The sequence below is a fragment of the Nelumbo nucifera genome, chromosome 2 (genome assembly GCF_055504915.1).
Source record: "Nelumbo nucifera cultivar China Antique chromosome 2, China Antique-T2T, whole genome shotgun sequence".
Lineage (NCBI taxonomy): Eukaryota > Viridiplantae > Streptophyta > Magnoliopsida > Proteales > Nelumbonaceae > Nelumbo > Nelumbo nucifera.
The window spans coordinates 45,735,656-45,754,833 of NC_142650.1; the positions used below are offsets into that span (position 1 = coordinate 45,735,656).

The 19,178-nt window shown below is 38.2% G+C and overlaps 2 protein-coding genes and 1 long non-coding RNA gene across 5 annotated transcripts; 1 reads left to right on the forward strand and 2 right to left on the reverse strand.

The window, feature by feature from the left end:
* Positions 1–217: 217 nt before the first annotated feature.
* On the reverse strand, positions 218–9,360 carry LOC104602596 (Haloacid dehalogenase-like hydrolase (HAD) superfamily protein). The gene is made up of 6 exons (XM_010266329.3): positions 8,773–9,360; positions 2,126–2,254; positions 1,909–2,029; positions 1,751–1,832; positions 733–886; positions 218–613 (listed from the first exon to the last, which is right to left on the reverse strand). Exons 1-6 carry the CDS (start codon positions 9,079–9,081, stop codon positions 479–481), a joined length of 930 nt encoding a protein of 309 aa, XP_010264631.1. The 5' UTR covers positions 9,082–9,360; the 3' UTR covers positions 218–478.
* Positions 9,361–9,503: 143 nt separating this feature from the next.
* LOC109115047 (uncharacterized) lies at positions 9,504–10,422 on the forward strand. Its single transcript, XR_002022962.2, has 2 exons — positions 9,504–9,773; positions 9,901–10,422. It is a non-coding gene; the product is annotated as an uncharacterized LOC109115047 (long non-coding RNA).
* A 1,173-nt stretch (positions 10,423–11,595) lies between these two features.
* On the reverse strand, positions 11,596–18,692 carry LOC104602595 (uncharacterized). 3 transcript variants are annotated; one of them, XM_088896890.1, is made up of 8 exons: positions 18,202–18,692; positions 16,647–16,874; positions 16,004–16,523; positions 15,365–15,644; positions 13,835–13,942; positions 13,441–13,719; positions 12,534–12,677; positions 11,596–11,970 (listed from the first exon to the last, which is right to left on the reverse strand). In XM_088896890.1, the coding sequence occupies exons 1-8, from the start codon at positions 18,485–18,487 to the stop codon at positions 11,794–11,796; spliced, it is 2,022 nt and encodes a 673-aa protein (XP_088753016.1). In that variant the 5' UTR covers positions 18,488–18,692; the 3' UTR covers positions 11,596–11,793. The 3 variants fall into 3 exon arrangements, with proteins under 3 accessions (XP_088753016.1, XP_010264629.1, XP_010264630.1); XM_010266327.2 differs by having other exon boundaries at positions 16,004–16,874; positions 18,202–18,691; XM_010266328.2 differs by having other exon boundaries at positions 16,004–16,904; positions 18,202–18,341.
* Positions 18,693–19,178: the final 486 nt, after the last annotated feature.

Here is a 19,178-nt window from a genome sequence, read left to right on the forward strand (position 1 = left end):
TAGAACCCAAATGATAGGCAACCTTCAGAATACGACCTGTTGGCCACTGAAACATTAGCCCTCTAGCTCAATCGGGATGTTCTACCCAGTAAACCTTCTCTAACAATTGTTCAACTTACTCATCAAGAAGGGAAAAGAAATAAGATGTTCGATTTACTGGTTGGCTGCCACTTCAATGAATCTTATAAAACTTAAAAAAAAAAAAAAAAAATCCTTATGCCCAAAAGATGGAAACATATAATCAAATTTCAAAAGTTAGAGTTGATCCACCCTAAATACATAATTCCCCATATACTGCAGCAAAATATGACGCGACTTTCATTGCAAATGCCTACAGAAAGAAATGTGGTAGTTTTCTCCAATGGCATCTGTATACATGATGATAATATACAAGTTGCCAGGCCAAACGTAGACACGCTGCCCTGTACAGATATACTTCATGTCCTCCAAGATTTGCCAATTCTCCTTCCAACTCTTCCTACAATACCCAATCAGAAGTTGGGATTCCATGCTTTTGAAACCACTCAGGCATGTGGAATCTTTCATAAAGTACAGGCCTCACATCCTTCTGGAGGGAGAGGTGTTTAAGGAGTGGAAGGAGGACTTCCAAAAGCTGAAACATTGTAAAGAAAAATAAATAATTTGGTGCAAAAATTATTAAAAATCCAAATATAATGTTCAGAACAAAAACACAATATATTAATTTTCTTGGTTTGAAATAATTCTGGGTACCTGCTCATCATAGGGCTGTCCTGCAGAAAATGGTATGCATGGTATTCCATTAAGTGGTTGCAACAAGAAGCTGAATGGGTTATTATCAACAATAACAATTCGGCAAAGATCCTTTGATAGGCAAGAAAGATCCTTCACATGCTCCCGGTATTCTCTGATGCACAAAGTTGTGGAAATTTCATCTTAGTAACAGCATAAAGTTTGAATTCTCTTAACTGCAGAAAGTCCAGGTTTTCACCCTCAATGCAGTTCTCCATAAGTGGAAGCAGCATTAACAACAAAATTTAATCAAGACAATAAACCTTTATGTAGCAAGTCAAGTATGAACTTGACACCATGCATGCATGCTGTTTCAGAAAATATACACCTTAACATGAATCTAACCACAAATTATGGGATTCATTGCAATTCAAGGAATATATGTATGTTCTGTCCATGGTTTGGGAACTTAAGCAGACAAATAAAAGCTTGATGCTGCCTCAAAGTTATTGCTTTTCTGGTTTTATAATTTTGTTGGGACAGGATTAAGTAAGGGAGATGTATTTTAGGGTTAGGCAAATATGGTCCTCCTCGCCCCCTCCCCTTTTATTGGTACAACAACTTTTTATGTCTTATTATTATGATTTATGAATATAATGAATATGCAAGGAAATTGCCTAGTGCAAATGTATCTCTGAGATTTTAGATGCTACAACCAACAACCGTGGCAAATTGCATTCACATGGAGAGAATAGGGATCCAACCTTCAGTAAGATCCACATGAGAAATCTAAATAAAGTTCTAAGCTGACAAAAATGCCTGCACGTGGTCTATTACATTATTTAAGATGGACCAGGGAAAAAAGTACGAAAAAAATTTCCAGTAAAGTTACACTAATCAACAGATGAGATGGTTCAGTTGTCCAACTGTAGTTTTTAGATTATCATTTCCCCTAGATGCATATCCTATTTTATGATAACAATGACTTGAACTTTAACACAATACTACCTAGAAGCTATTAAACAGCAGCTCTACTTACGTGCTAATTGTTGAAGGCCGATAAAGACGAAGGCTAAATCGCTTTTCAACATCTATTCTGTCAACAAGTGGTCTAGCATAACCTGTAGAGCACCCAAAGATGAACTGTTAAAAGGAAAAGATTAAGTGATCAAAGGAAAAATTAATTAGCATGTAAACCTTCAAGACCAGCAGTGAACAGCACAAGATCCGCAAATTCACTTGTCTGCTTCAAGAATTCTCGCAAACCTGGACGTTCAAACACTGTGACATGATTGACCTTGGGTTTTCCATCAGATTCCTTCAAAAACAGTGTATGTTTGATTAAGTTTCTTCCATGTATAATGGAGTTATGGATAGATAACTGGATAAATGACAAAGAAACTATTAAAAATACCTTATCTGATGATACACATTCCAGCTCAAACCACTTCAGCCCAGCTTCTATTGCTTGATTACGGACTATTGCAGGCAAGCTAAATGTCTCATATGCACATACCAGGGTTTCATCCAAGTCAAGGACCACCTACATACCAAAGTGCATCTATCAAAATCTCTATATTCTGAAGTAAAAGCAAGCTCTATGCACAACAAAAGCTAAAAAAATATAACTGGCAAATGAGGATTAGGAGAATAATTGATCTGGCAAGTAAGAAGAATGCTGGCCTATTATTTTCCTTCAACTTTCAAGTCTAGCATGAGAGATGTTTTAGACTTGATAGAGAAAAAGTAGCCCATCCCCCAACCCAGGTGCAGGCGGGATTCGATCCAAAGTCTCTGCTACGACCAGCGGGAAACCTTACCAACCAGCTAGTTGGCACCTTGCAACTTTAATAAATTAATTCCACCTCACAGGATCTGATATTTACGGCAAAAAATGAAGATTAAGACCTTTCCTGTAAGCCCTGTTTAACCTCTTTACAACCATCATTGATCAACCTTGTATCGACTATTAGAATCTCTTAAATCTGGTCTTAACTTATTTTTTTAATAGGTAAAGTAAAAGCTTTGTATTATACGGAATTATGGATCAAGCAAAAGATCATATACATCAGCACCAATGTACATTGAAGTATTATACACTGGGGAGTTGCTAAAAGATCAGCCAGAGAATATATCACATCATGAATTTCTATTTGCAAACAAGGATTTAAAGTCAAATAAGTGTATGGAACTTCCTAAATTCCCTGTGCACTGAAATCCAGATTTGTAGTGTTCCTTGTGCCTGGACCATGTCTTCTCCCTTTTTTGGCACCATACAAAGCAGAAAACAGCAAACAACACCATTGACCATAGAGCTTTAACTCTTTTGTTAGCCCTTAAGCTTCCAATGATTCAAGAAGACTTCTATAGAACCTAGTAAGCACCACAACAATCTGAAATTTCCAATTAACTCAGACAATATGAAAGAAGTAAATTAGCAATGGAGAAAGATGTAATTTCCACTTTTCCGGTTTCCACATTGCTAGCACAGAGAATGCAATCAAAATTGTCCAGATCCATCCCTCTTGTGAAGAGTCTCTCTATGATTAGGCATTTACCAAGAGTTGCCAACCAGGCAAAGAAAGCTACTTTTGAAGGTATAATAGGCAGTGGACTCTAGAGCTTGGAAATGTACAAGGGGAAGAGTAATTCAGCCTTCTAAAGAATGATGTTTCTGTAAAAGAATCTTAACATCTAAGTTTTAAGTTTTTGCCTCTTGGGTCTTGTTGGAATGCTCCAACCTGTTGTACTTTCCTTAATTTTATTTAATGATTAATGAAATTACTTGCTGATAAAAAAAAAAAAAATCTTAAAGCAAGATCTTCTTATCCCTTTGTCATGGGGCTGGTTTTTGTTTGTGGATCTTGAGCAGAGCCTCATTCATTGGCTCAATTTCCCTATCATTTAGGTGTGATCTGAGACTACTTGGGTTCAAAACTGTCTCACCAATGAAGATCTCCAAGCACTTTGAAAAAAGAGATTTGCTATCCTGGACTGCAATATAAAGAGAGAGGTATATATCCATTAGGGGATGATCATCATGCCAGGGATCTACCCAGAATTTTCCCCTAGTTCCTTTCTCCAATTTTGTGTCTGATGTCTATTATAAAATGGTGGTAAGCTTTTCCAATCCAATTCCACATTAAATATTCCTAGGATTGTTTAAGATTCTTGTTGCTCCCATTACCCATTGTAAATTTCTTATTCCATAATTTGTGACAATAATCTATTGACCTTCCTCCAAGGTCTTCCAGTCCTTTATTGAAGCATCGATACCACTTCCTTAGTAGTTAGATGCCAAAAGGGATAAGATCACAGATGTTGAGACACCTGCTTGTATTTGAGGATAAAACTTTTTAAATTCAACTCTATAAGTTTTCCATCAACTATTTTAACTAGTTTATGTACCATGAAGAGGAAGGGCAACTAAAAATTGGGTTGTCCTGCATCACACATACACATGCATCCAGATATTATATACACAAACAGAGATAGAGCATCTAATCCATCCCACAATATGCAGGATTCAGTTGGAAGATTGTAAGGGATGACCAAGCCCGGTACATGGCATTGTGGCACCAAAAAAGGAAAAAAAATACTTTTTATGAAGAAACCTGAAGGGCCGCAAACAGACTGGATCAAATCAGATATAGAATAGACCCAAATTTGATTATTCTGATTCGAATCAAATATTCATATCTTACCCACCAGATTGCAATTGGATATTAAATAGCATTGATAAATTAAACTAAAAATGATCTTGATATTGTATATCATGAGCAAAATATGTTGAAAATAAATTTTATAAAACTTGTACCAATGGCTCTTTAGTAAAAACCGAACAGTCAAACCAACTTTACTAATAGAATACAAACAAATATATATATATATATATATATATATATATATATATATATATATATATATATATACAGACTTGAGAACAGCACATGCTGAAAGAAAGCTCCTGTTTGTAGCCTTCAAAAGTAACCTCATGGTTACCCTCGAAGAAGACGCTGCGGTGCCGGAGGAATAAATAATCTAATATTTTCGGATATAGTAAACTAATCTCCTCGGTTCACTATCCCTCCCCCATGGATGATATGGCTATACACGAGCGGGAGAACTGACTTTATCCAAGATGCCTTAGATCTTTTCTTTCGGGAGTAGGAGTCAACATCCAATATGAAGAATTCTCTTCGAAAAGCCGGTTGTTTCAGGCCGAATTGCTAGGTGGCAAATGTTGTTGTCAGAGTTTGTTATCACTTATGTCACCCAGAAATCGATGTTGGGACAAGCTATTGCTGATCACCTTGCACGTCACCCTTTACCATGTTACGAGCCGCCCAAGATGGATTTTCCGGAACGGGAACAACTAGCCATCGAAACTTCAGATCTATGCGCCAAATCCCAGTTACAGCTGAATATTCAGTTCACACTAGGACAGGAAAGCTCAAATCCGAGTTTAGACTGAATAATCCGCCTAGGACACCAGAATATCGAACCATGAACGAAGAAGGGCATGAGAGAAAAGCATATTGGCTAGGGATTGTGAGGCCCCAATTCTTGACTGGAGGGGACACCAAAGGCCTCTGCCCTACCGATCCATGCCATTCTTCGTAGTATACCTGACAAATCGGGAGGTGTAGCCGCAATAGCACCAGCTTCTAATTGTCTGTTGGCTTTACCTTTTTTTATAAGTATGTATGTGCATATATGTTCCAACTTAAACAAATTAAGTTCAGATCACCCTTAACTGGATCAAATTCAAATTTGGATAAATGGATACCAATTGCAGCCCTACAAAACCTCAAGAATTTTCAAATCCATAGTTCTAGGAGGAATCTTAGATGAAACCTGGTGGCATAAATTATAATGGAGAATAATATCAAAATATTAGAAGCAACTACATTTGAAATGGTTTCTAAGCAGTGTGGGCACAAAAGGATGGAAGTTTCTTTTTTATCAGCAAATGGAAGTTCGAACAATTAGAATGTGGTTTAAATCTAAGGGAATTGAAGAGAGAGAAGGAATTTACTTAGATGTTGGGAGTAGAATGTTCCTATGAATGTGAAGCTTTCTTCTGTTTTTTTTTGAAAAGAAATGAATTTGAAGCTTTCTTTGATAGATTAGCTTTTGAAATCCAATCCTTGATCAATCCTATAACCTATAGAGGAATTGGATGAATTAGAGAGAGAAAAAAAAATTTATGGTACAAAGGCCCATTACCCAATGATGGCCCCAACTGTGATGCATAGAGAAAAAACATTCCATGTGCAATTATACTATTCAGATTTCAAAATTCGAATAATCACTCTTCACTATCGGCAACATTAAAAGGTTCTTGGTCCCATTGGCACTAAAGCAGAGAAGGGCTTTCTCACAGATCTGCAAACAACCTAACTGATTCTGACCATAGAAGGGGTAGGAAGGACTGACTTGATTTGCAGGCACCATGCTTGAAGCTCATACCTGAGTTTTCAATGTAAGGTTTGGCCTTTTGGTTGTCATTAAAGGATATTTTTCAGATTCCGTTAAAGCAGGGACGGAGCTAGAGTCTTTTCTTGAGGGGGGCCAAAAGCTAGGAAACATAGGTAAAGGGTCAAAATATAAGTGGGATTTAAATGTGTTTTATTGGAATTTTGAAGGGATAGGGGGGGCCATGGCTCCCCTCCGCCACCCCCTGGCTCCACCCCTGCCTTAAAGGTAAAATAAAAGGATCCACTCAACCAAATTTTATCATTGAATACTCAAACGGTTTAAAGTATCGATACAGACAATACACACGAACAAACGTATCGGGTGTTTTGATACCAAAAAACATCATTTTTTAGGTTTTTTTTTCCTCGAAATTGGTCCGCGGGGGGGCAGTCTTACGCCTGCCTACCCCGTGAAAATACCCAAAATCCCAAATCCCTTGCATTTGCAATATTGGTGGCTTATTGACACAATACAATACACCTGGTACAAGGCGTATCATGTTGAAATTTTGAACCTTGGATACACATTTGAATCTTAATTTGTATTAAAGTTGTTTTAGCATAGGCTGTGATGCTATGCTAACTTGGAGGAGCCGGTGAAAGCATACGCTGTGATGCATGACTTGGGCAGGTTTTCAGCTGCCCACTTGGAATTTCCTTCAATTGAAACTGAGAGTTTCATGTCAAGCCTTCTATTTTTGTTATTCCTTTAGATGTTAGCAATCCTTGCAGAGAAATTACAAAGGGGTTTGTTATGGGATGGGACAGGAGATGAGAAAACCACAACTAAAGAAATCAGGTGTTCTTGCTAGTAGCAGTGGGATATTTTGGGAATAGACCCCCTAAAAAGCATGATTCAAGCCCTCCTTGGTAAATAGGTATTGGAAGAGAGGAAGCAAATTAAGGAAATTGACGATCTAACATTTAAGTAAAATATGGCAGTAGGTTTACAAATTGGGATTTTTCCGAGGTGACAAGAAACTGGGACACCTGCATATGAAAATGCATCACAAAAGTTTGAGGACATTTACAAGTAAGTCACATCCAAGTTTGGCATTGAAGACCATATAGATTCCAGAAGGATGTTTTAGGTGGAACTCCACCTTTTAAGCCATGGCAACAAAAAAAAAAGTTTCAGAAATGAAGTTGGTTCCACTTGTTTTATATCTCAAAATTTAAGGTGCAACAAGGAGTTGCAATTTTTCTGAAAATTGTCAAAACTCCAATATATACTACTGATTCAAGCTGGAGCTCCTAAAAGCTTGACAGTGATGGCAGCAAAAAACGAGGAAAGCCCATGATAGTATGATCCACAGCATATACAAAACCACTACACTATACTAAGAGACAAGGATACACCCCCACTGATCACAGGCTTGGGGAAAGGATAAGCCATGGAATTCTTTTTTGACATACAGCCACTTGAACAGCAGCATCTCTGCTTTCCCAATTACTGCCTCCAACTGAGAAGAGGAGAACCCAATCTTTTCCAAAGTCTTATGAAACGAGTCCACTCTGCAAAAGAAAAGGGGCAGTGCAAAAGAAAGTGACTGACTGATCCCCACCCCTCCTGGAAAAGGGAGCATAATTGACCAAAATCACTTCCAAGGAACTTCATCGACATCCTGTGCAGAGAGAAGGGAAAAGGATTTCACAGACTTGAACCTTTGGTATTTGTTCAACAAAGTGGCTGCTCTCAGACTTTAACCTACATTCCCAAACTTCAAACTTGTCGGCCCGAGAATTTACCATTACACCAACTTTGTTAATTTCCCTTGCATCTTAAAATTTCCCTCCTAGGTTCATTAATGTTTTCTCAATCAATCACAATAGTATAGATAAGCAAGTCAGGGCACCAGATACATGAAGGATTTATATCTAGTTCACAGAAAAGCATTTGGCATACACTAAACTATCACGGTGCAAAAAGCAATTCCCACGTATAAAAGGCCATTACCACAACTTTCGTTCCAGTTATCTGGGATCTTGGGAGGGGTAGACTAGATACGGCCCTAAACCCTTGGCATTTCGTTTGCACAAAGTGACCTAACCTTATGGTGCAAAAGGAATTGCCACAAAATTAATCCCGTTCTTAATGGTCCTATAAGCTACATAGGGCGACTAACCCACTTCTTTTCACGCGTTAAGCTGAAAATTTCAGCTCTGACCATGTAAACTGCATCTTCGCAGAATGATCCACCATAAACACTGAAAAATAAGCCGTAAAGTAGTATCTACCTAGCATACCGACAATATTTATCCCTTCAAATATTCCCAAGCAATGTAAGCAGAAACCATCTGAAAATGTAAATTCCATTTGATCATTCTATCAAAAACTACGAGATGCACAATCATCAAATGCACATGACTGAAGCTAAATCATACGCTTTTGCCCATTACTACAAGAATAAATATACTAAAAAAATCAATGAATTGATAAAACTTAAAAGATCAGAACGAACAAAAACAATAAGAGAGAGAGAGAGAGAGAACCCATCAGGGAAAAAAAGACAACAAAAAGAAAGGAGTCCTCAAATCCCATAATTCCAAAAACGGGAGGTCGTCGACTACAGGAACTTACTGTGAGCTTCTCGATCCGCTGATCAAGGTCGCTATCGTCATAGCTGGTAATGTGCGAAGGGACGGAAGGCAAATCTTGATGGGGAAGTTCAACGACAGGCAAGGGCTTGAATGAGGCAGAAGAGGACGAGGATGAAGAAGCGAGTAAGGGATGTCGAAGGCCAATAAAAGACAGAACCTGCGCCATTGAAGGTGTTCCCCTGAGGATCTGGAGGAAGATTTGAAAGAAGAAGGCCAACCAGTTCAACAGAGTCCTCCATACTTGCAGTGGCCTCGGCGCATAAACATCGGCCTGGGCCAGCTCGGCCATGGCCGCTTTAGAGCAAGCAAAAAATGGAAATAATATAATATTTGTAGACAAAGAGACGGATAAGAACGTTAACGTGTTCTCCCCGGAAAAGCCTTCGTCGTTCTTCTATATACCTGAATCGAATGGAAGAAAAGAAAGAAGCCAAACCCAATAAATCAATCAATCAATCAATTCAGGGCAATCAAGCGTCGTGGTAGTGGCCTTTTTTTTCCACGAAGAATTCCTCCTTTCCTTTCTTATTCTCTCTCCTCTAGAGGAGGCTAGAGAAGGAGAAGGAAGGAGGACGACAAAAACTTTGGTGGGTCCCATTTCAAGAGTCAAGACCGACCAATCAGAGAAGAGATTCATCGTTACATCCCTCTGTTCGAAACCGGATCTGCTCATTACACGTGGCACTTCACATACATTCCGCCATGTTATTATTTATGAGAAATGCTCCTAATTTACGGTGGGATGTGCCTCTGTGAGGTCGTTGTGAAGTGCCCTGTGTGAGGAGCATATTCCAATCCCCTCTGTTCTCGTTTTTTTAGAAGATGACCCATTAGTGAGGTGACTTGTGGAACTAGGGACCTGGGAGAAAGAATGAGAGATGAGAGATCGGTTGGACAAAGCCGCCGGATTAGTTGCCTTGGTGGTGACTCGGACTCTGAGTTGGAACCCGGCAGACGCCTCCGAGGAAAGGTGACAAACTGGTAAGTCCTTTTCACTTTTATTTTTTTTTTGCTGCCGATCGATGGCTGTTGGCTCTGCATTTTTTTTTTTTTAATTTGATGATGAGATCAGATTCACTTGCTTGATTGCATGTGATCGATGAGGCAGAATAAGGTCAAACTGATTACTGATCCAATGATCATGAGCGTCCACGTATCACTGTAGAATTAGATAGGGGGATGCCGGAGGCGGAGGCGGAGGCGGAGGCGGAGCTCCAATTGTTGAACACCCGATTCCCTTATTTTTTATATTTATTTATATATTGAAAGAAATTAATAAAAGTGGGCCCTGACATGGCGATTGGCGAGATAGACGTCGGCCTTGGCATTGGGATCTTGCTTTTCCTTCCTTCTGAGTTCTGAGTTGTCAAGCAGAAAGAATAGAAATATAGAATAGGCTGTCTGTGTAAAGTTAAGACCGTTGGATTGAGACCACTGTGTAAAAGCCTGATATAGAAAAAGAAAAAGAAAAGGGCTATCTCACTAGTCATGAGGCCTGGTTATGTGGAAACGCCGAACATGTTGATTTGATTTGAGCAATTCCGTCTGACCGGGAGACTCGATCCACGTATGGCCTAAAAATAGATTGCTTCTTTCTTCCTTTGAGAGATTAGTGGTTGATTTGGCTGAATTTGTCTTCTCATTTGATTAAGCTTAATAATAATAATTAATAACAATAAACCAAATAAAATAAAAAATGAAAAAGATGATTAAGAGAGTAGGAAGCCATGCTTAGCTTGTGTGATCCATATTCCATTTTGGTCGGTTGGCATGCAATAGTTTAGCAGAATAATTAGCAAAGAAATGTCGCTCTTAATACGCCAGGGTTAGCTTTTGACTTTATTTTTGGACACAACTCAGATTGGGTGACGCCCTGGCCCATGGGCATATAGCAGATAGGAATTAAGAATTGGATGTTCCACAACCAATAACTTATATCTTTCTCTGCAAGAAAAGAGGGGGAGGGGAGGACAATGGATAATGAGAAAATCTTCCCAAGAGAGTTGGCAAATTTGATCTTGAACGGCTTACGATTGTGGAATGTGACTTTTGGGGTGTGTGGGTCTCCATTTCTGTCCAAGAATAAGAAATGTTCCAAGCTTTGACGCACACGGGACTTAGGAGGACCCCAGCGACAGCTCGCACAGCCCTTAATTAACAATGCTATCCCACGTCATGTATGTAACCGATTCCGATTTCATGTAGTTGGGATAAGGCTTGGATGAGGATAATGATGATATCAGTCATCAGTGTTCCAGCCCATCAAGACGATATTTTAGGAAGGGGAAGTTGGTTGTGAATTTCCCTCTAGGAACCATCCAAAAGGGAACCTTTCATTGATATCTTTCCAAAAACAGATTTTTTTGTGCAAAATGTTTAACAGACACACAGCTTGGTGAATCTTTCCTTCACACTTCTGCCCAATTAATCCAGGAATAAGCTGCATCACCATCCAAATGCATGGTTCATATTTGAAAAAGGAGATCGATTCCCATTTAATTGCATCTTTCGATACTGGAATTTGTAGGTTCCATATGGATTCGTGTGAGCTTAATAGCTTTGTAAGTTTGTATTCACGAGAAAAATAAAACCACCTTCTTTCCTCTTTGTCTTCTTTTTCATTTTGGCCGCTCAGAGTCAGGGTCACAGGTAAAAAGGTAGCAACTATTTCATTATCCTGACCCTCCAAAAGTAATAGCTCACATGATTGCTGCATCACTGCGGTAGTCGTTGGAACTATGAAGTAGCCTCTTCTACATGCATCTCTCTTATACTGTTATACAAAAGAAAACCCACAAAAATCTTTTATAAACCCATTATTAATATGACTTGAATCTTGTAACTGTACATACACGTATACATTAAACATCCAACATCAAGAGCAGATTTTAGAAACATTCTTCCCTACACAGTGTCAGAATTCTGCACTCAAGCACTTGAAACATCAAAGTCATACCCCCACCCCCCATCAACAGCTGAATCAGATATTTCCCAAAATTTGTCACTCGTATGAATAGGAAAGCCATGGATGCTGTAGTGCATCCTTTGCACTTAGCCGCTTCTCTGGGTTAATCTCAAGCAAGTCTCTGATAAACTCAACAAACCCTGCATCAGAAACCTGTAGATGATGCTCCAGTGAGGACTGCTCCGGAATTATATACTCCAGTTGATTTGTTTCCTGTAAAGGGAATGACAAAAAGAATTGAATTCAAATTCAGTAGAACCAATTACCAAAGTTGATAGAAATACTGACTGGCTCATTTAGTTGATAAATAAAATGCACTAGGCTATTTTGTTTCTGTCAAAAGATCCTTCTTTTTGGTAATCTACCTTTTCCTCACCATGGTCCTGACATGTATGCTAGAATGGATTATGAGTCTTGAATGAGGACTAGACAATGCACTCAAGGACGATCCTGAAGTGAATCTCTACCATTTTATCTTGTTTAAACAAGCTGTTGCTGCACCTGTAGACTGCTTCCACAGCAGTGCTTATTCAATGGTTCCACAAACCAACGTTTTCATGCCCAAAGAATTGTACACCCCCCCCCCACCCACCCAATGTTTGGGCATCATACACGTACCCTGAACTTTAGGGCACCTAGTCTGCCTTAGTACACCATATAACTGACGTTCCATTTTTAAACAAAAGAAAATATGTGCAAATACTAATGTTTACAATATTATGTATTCTTAATGAATTGATTCTTGTTAGATCCAAATAAGGAGATTGCAAGGAAACCTCATTAATATAATATAGATCATATTCCTCCGTGAAATACTTGTGTGTCTCCTGGCCCCTCTCTAGCATCTCCATATCAATAGGACCAAGCATCTCAATCATGCGTGCAAGCAACATCACCAATGCATCATTTGGAAAAAGCACCTGTTCGAAAGTAATAATTAGGGTACAAGAAAGAGATGAACTTTTTCACTTTTATGTGCCTATATAACAAAAAGATACCAATATACCACAACAAATAGAAAAAGCTAAAGGGATACGTTATATAAAAAAACCACCTAAAGGATTTACTGATGTGTACAAAATGCTTGCTACTCCATGTGTTCAGCAATGCAATTAAGGAATCCTCCTAATAGGTCATGCAATAAACACTTTGAACAGACAAACAGACAGAGAAGACAAATAATACATACATAACTTCACATGAAAAAGGTATTATTCTTGTATGTGTGTGTACAAGTGTGTTTTAACTTTTTGGATATTATTTTATTATAGTTCATAGGTTTAAAACTGATTGAATCTTAGCTAGCCATGGATTCCTTTTTCCTAAAATATACTTATTATGTCAAAAAAATTCCAAATACTATAAAATTATTGCAGCATGACAAAGGCATCTCTATTTAGTTACTACAAAAAAGAACAATTTAGTGGATCCATATGTGCCTCATGTTAGCAATTACTGTCAATGTTAGAAAAGGACATAAAGTTCAACAGTGAAGAAAGAGTCTAAAAACTATCTTCTGAGCAGCAGAATATATGGGAGAACAGAAGCAAAGAGGAAGTTATGATATAATCTGTAAAGCCTCTGGATTTTGGGTATAAACTACACAGAAAATTAAGAAATAAAAAAGAAAATAGAAGTCATCCCATGAGACAAGAGAAGAATAAGTCAAACTCGATAACTTACATCACCAGAACAGAGCTCAGCCAAGACACAACCAAGAGACCAGATATCAATCTTTTGGTCATATGGGAGCCCTAAGATGACCTCAGGTGCCCTATAGGAACGAGACTGTACATATAAGCATAAATTATCTGTCAGAAAGCAACTACTTCCCAGATCAATAATCTTTATCTCGCATCTGCTGTAACTTTTGATGAGAATATTCTCAGGTTTCAGGTCACAGTGGATAATTCCCAGGTGATGCAAGTATTCTAGTGCTTCCAAACATTGCCGAGTTATGATCTGAAAAAAGCAACATAACCAAAAATCCATGTTAGGCTTTGACTAGATAAGAAAGTAAACATTTAATAAAAAAAAGATTTGGAATTTCCAATTCATAAATACCAATCAAACTAACCTGTATCCTGTGTAATGTGAAATAGGGCTCACCACCAGAATCTTGATTAAATTTCTGAAATTCATATAAATTTGCTTGTAGAAGTTCACAGACAATGAAAAGATGCTCCTGCAGTGGCTTCAAAACCATTAGACATGACAACATAAAATAGAACCAAAAAAATTGCATGGTACTCATAATTCGTCAAATTAGTTTTTTTCTTTTTCTGATTTGTCTTTCCAAGGAAGATATCCAATACCCGTGCAGACTTGAGACAAAATAAAACATAACAAATAGTAAGTAATAAAAAAAGCAGCATTTTCAGGCTTGCATTCACCTCTTTGATAAAATTATCATCGCATGCTCTCAATGAAATGTTTGATTTTCTATTTACATGAGAAAAACTATGAATTAACCATACTTCTGGAGAAGCAAGAGCATGCTTAGCAATGAATTTATTTTTATGACAGGTTCTCCAAGTTTGAGCATGGGATTCAATTCCATCATGTTCAAGTCAGTGTGACATATGTTTAAATAGATTTTTCACATATTCTTATGGAGAGGAAACATTAGATTGGTTTCTATATCAGGTTCCCTGAGGCTTGAATAGGAGTTAAAGTTCCACCATAAGAGATCTCTGACATTAGACACACACAGAATCCACACTCCCAACTTTATGGGAGAAGTTTTGGAGAAGGATCCACTTCCAAAGTGCAGATCAAGGGTCTGGAAAAGGAGCTTCCCTAAATATTGAAGAAGGTATTTTGGGAACTGAGAGCAGAACACCATCATGAGACAAAGCAATTGAAAAGCAAGTATTAGGTATTGGTGTCTTCATTACAGTAATCAAACCCTCTATAACCACTCATTCATCCTTTACTTTCATGGGCAATATAATTGATTTATTTTTTTATCGCAAAGGTGCAAACATTGAAAGATCTTAAGCAGGTCATATGTTCTTTTCAAAAAGTAGTATCTTTAACATGAAAAAGAAAGTTGCTGCAATCAACAGGAAGGAAGAATTTTGGAACATTAACAAATCACTCCTTAAGGAACATGATCAGATAGGACATTTCAGAAGTTGGAAAAGGAGACAAACGCAGGCTACTCTATGAAATAAATCTACAATTTCAAGCAGTGTTTTAAAAACTGAACCAGGCATTGATGTGGATATGCTCATATGCCCCAGTTCGCAGGTGAAACATTTCACCTAAGTTCAACTAGTTCAACTGTCAGATCAGCAAAACACCATAAATAAATTGATTAAATAAAAACAAGAACATGGCAAAAACCAGAAACCAGCTAAATGAGCTCAATGGTTCATGATTCAGCTGTAGTTTGGGTCCAGATCAATGAATTTTTATATATTCCAGGCAATTTAAATTTGTGATCTGGGAAGGATCCTGTTCAGTTGCACCTGGTTCAAGTGTTCAAAAAGCCAGTCTGGTTTGGATTTCAAAACATTAATTTTAAGGTTAAACAGAAACTACATTCCCTAAGCCATAAGTGGTAAAAACAATAAAAAGAATCAACCTGCTTTCAACTACATACCTGATGATAGAAGTAGTCATAAAGGCGTAAAATGTGATGTTCATCTATGGGGTCGTGCTTGTTCACAAACTTTAGAAGCTTGATCTCATCTAAACTCTGATCAAAAAAATCTTTATCATTTTTTATTATTTTCAGGCAAATATTCATTCCTGTGTGAAGATCATAAGCCTGAACAACTTTACTGAAAGCGGCCGAACCAAGGTATTCTGTAAGATAGTATCTTCCTGCTATAATTGTGTTTAGAACAATGGGTAAATCTTTGTTCTCTTCAAACCCAGTCCTGCATTGCATACATAACTCATGTGCATAAGTGCTCCTCTAAAAACCATCCAAATGAAACCAAAGAAATGTAGTCTCAGCCATTACCACTAGGCAATAGCATTACAATTTACAAGTCATATATGTGAATCCCCCACTGAAATTAAAAAGAAAAAAAAAAAAAGAAGTGACCTTCAATTTAACCAAGCCTGGTATGAACACAGAGAAGTCCTTCGGGTCAGCCAAGTTGAATCAGTCAATAAGTTCTGACTGGTGACACAAAGGATCAGTTCATACCAGAACCTTGGGCGTTGCCCCTCTTTTGTGTCATGATATATGAAATTTTGATGGAACCTACACAGTCATTGGGCAGTCACCAACCTGTTCTTCCTATGCATAATTCTCAGGTCAAATATTTCATAATCATCCTCACAACTTCCATACATCGGATGATCACTTGGAGTAATACACTCATCTCCATCAACAGCAGTTCCAGATTCATGGTGCTCTCCAACCATTTTTCTACAATCTCCTATTTCATGATCATTGTCTCCATTTAATTGGACAATCTCATCAGAAACCTGAAGATGTAAATGAGAGTCATTCTGAAGATCCACATCCACACTTTTAATAGACCAATTAGCACCCCCACTCCTTTTGCGCTCTGAGGAAGAATCACAATCAGAAGGACACTCGTAGACATGTTTTAACTGAACATCACTTGAACAAGTTTCTTTCAAGCTTTTAATCTGGTTGTGATCCTCCAATTTCCAACCATTATAACCTTTTATTCCCATGCAGCAATCGCAAAGAGGATCCAAATTATACTTTCCAGAGCATCCATCAGGCCTTGCTTCATCACCTTGTTCAGGTTGGGTGATTTCAACCCATTGATAACAATCTGCAATTGGAATTCTGTCATCCATGGAGGTATTATTAAGAAGACATGGCTTGTCTAAGTAATTAATAGTTGTCATTGAATGGAACCCTTCTGTTGCAGAATTTAGAACTGATGATTTCTTACAATTCCTGTCTGCCTCTGAAGTGGTGATATACTTGTCCTCACTCGGACAATTAAGTAAGTCCGACCCTCCAATACAGGTACATTTGAGATAGCCCCCATCTTTCTCATTGTACCAGTAAATGTCATTGAGCATATCAGAATCATGGTAATCACGAGCAGTACCAAATTCAGAGAGTCTATCTGATGATACATCAGATTTATCCTGAGCTGCATATGGATTTGTCAATCCTGTTGGAAAAATGAAAGGATAAGCTCAGCCTGAGCCAGAAACAGCTAGATTAGTGAATCTCTATGTCAGAAGCATATTTAGAAACTGTCAGTTAGCAGCATAATAAGCAACAGTAAACAAATTACTATGGCGATGTTTGGTACTGTGGCCATTTATTGAAGAAATGTTTTGTACAGGATTTATCTTGAAAAACAAGAAAAGTAATTGATAAACATTTCTTTTCTGTTATTTGACAGCTAGGCGCCACATAAGCTGAACAGTAAATAAACGCCTGGATGTTGGGGGAAACATTAAAAAGAAGCTTCCCCCAATGGTTGGCTCTTACACAAACCGAGACAAACATTTTACCAAATGGCATTTTTAAATAAACACCTATGTGGTGATGAGCTGGTGCTGTTTTTCAAATAAACAGCAACAAAACCAAACACCATGTATGTTTGGAGAAATCATAGAAGACCAATGAGTGCTTCTGTCCTTCTACCCACAAACTATTCACTTGAAATCAGCCTCCAGATGCCCATCTAAATCAGATATAGTAAAGTAACGAATTTGAAAGGAGGTAAGTTCTCTAGAGTTTAGACCCAAAAAGGAAACTGGAAAGGTGCGGTGGGAACTGGGAAGTAATCCATGGTACCATTTCCTAGCCAGCACTAATTAGTGATCAGAATACATTCCCTCGACATAGATTTGGCTGAAAAGACAATGATATATATTCTCAATCAAACTACAGAAATGGAGACATATTTTACAATCAGCATGGTGATTATAGAGAACCAATCGATATAAAAGAAAGAATTCTAGGTCTAGATGTAGACCGAAGAGAGAATATCATGTCATTGTTCTTTTGCAGTAATGCAACGCTCTGTCACAGTCAACCCGGCATGTTTTGCCAGGGGAAAAATAACGAAGGGATCAATCGTTTTCACATTTGCTACAAAAAAACAAGCAGTAACAGCAGACAAGAAATTTCTAGTTCTTCACACTAAAGGTTAAGGAACAATGTTGGGCGACAGAACAAGTATCATTGCAAAGTCCATGCCTTTAAGTTCCATATTTTTAATCAATGGCGAATTGGCGATAGAACATAGAAGATTAGTGTAAAATAGTTTCACTAGTGGAAAATGCTTCAACATAAAAATTATTATATCCCAAAAAAGAAGTCAAAAGTCATCAGTTCCAGACAAACTGAAATACAAATAAGATTAACCAATGCGCTTCATTGAGTGCTCCCATTTAACAAATCATTTTAACAAGCTTCCACGATTTTGAAATCGAGTTATGAGTTCCATAATTAAGGAAGAAAAAAATGAATTTTTCGATCCATACCAGAAGCAGACATTTCAACACTTGAAGAACCCATGCTTATGAAATCATCCGACGAGTCAGAGATAAAACCGGAGCAAAGAACTCCATTCGAAATTTCTGATTGCCGGCTACTGGACGAAATTCTCAGCGGAGGGGGCGGCGGGTCCATCGGGAACATGAACTTCTCGAAATCGAAGGAACCAACCTCCCCTCTCTCTACGATATCGTCTCTAAGTGCGGAAGCAGCTTGGGGAAACCCATTGTTCCTCAAGAAATCTAAGACAGCTTCGACGTCCGAGACCGCCATGGAGGCGCGAACAAAAATTCAGAGATAGAGGAGAGACCAAAAACTCATTTACAAAAAGTAAACCGGAACGGTTAGAGTGAGGAATTAAGGTTTGCATGCTTTGAACAACTTCAGATCTCCTGCTGTACATAAAAACCGAAAGCCACCAGCGCGACGAGAAATGAAAGTTCTCACCAACTTTGAAAAGTTGAGTTTTTGTTCCTTTTTCTTTTTCGGAGAAGGTACTACTTGTATTTCCTTCGTATTTCTTCTCTTCTCGTGGGCCCAAATCCGTGAGCAATAAAACTAAACGACACGCGCGTCGTTTTTGCGCTTCCACGTCGCCTTAATATTTTCGCAATTTCGTTTTTTTTTTTAAATTTGATCACATCGTCTAGATTCTTTGCAACGAAATCGGGCGTTAGCTTGTAGGGTAGAAAGCTGGAATCACTCCGAACCTGCTACAAACAAGGCATGTGCAACGAGCTTTGTAAACCAATCAGAAATTGACACGCCATTGATCCGTGCAAGTGGTACTAGTACGGATCGCTGCGTGTTCGCTTTTGATTGGATCACGTAGTCCATTATACACGCCTTGTTTGTAGCACACCTAGCATTCGGTGGGATGTCAATCCAGACCAAACGGGGGTCGTTGGTGATGAGGGACCAGTTTTACTTTTACATTTCCCTGAGTTTTTTTTTTTTATCTTTT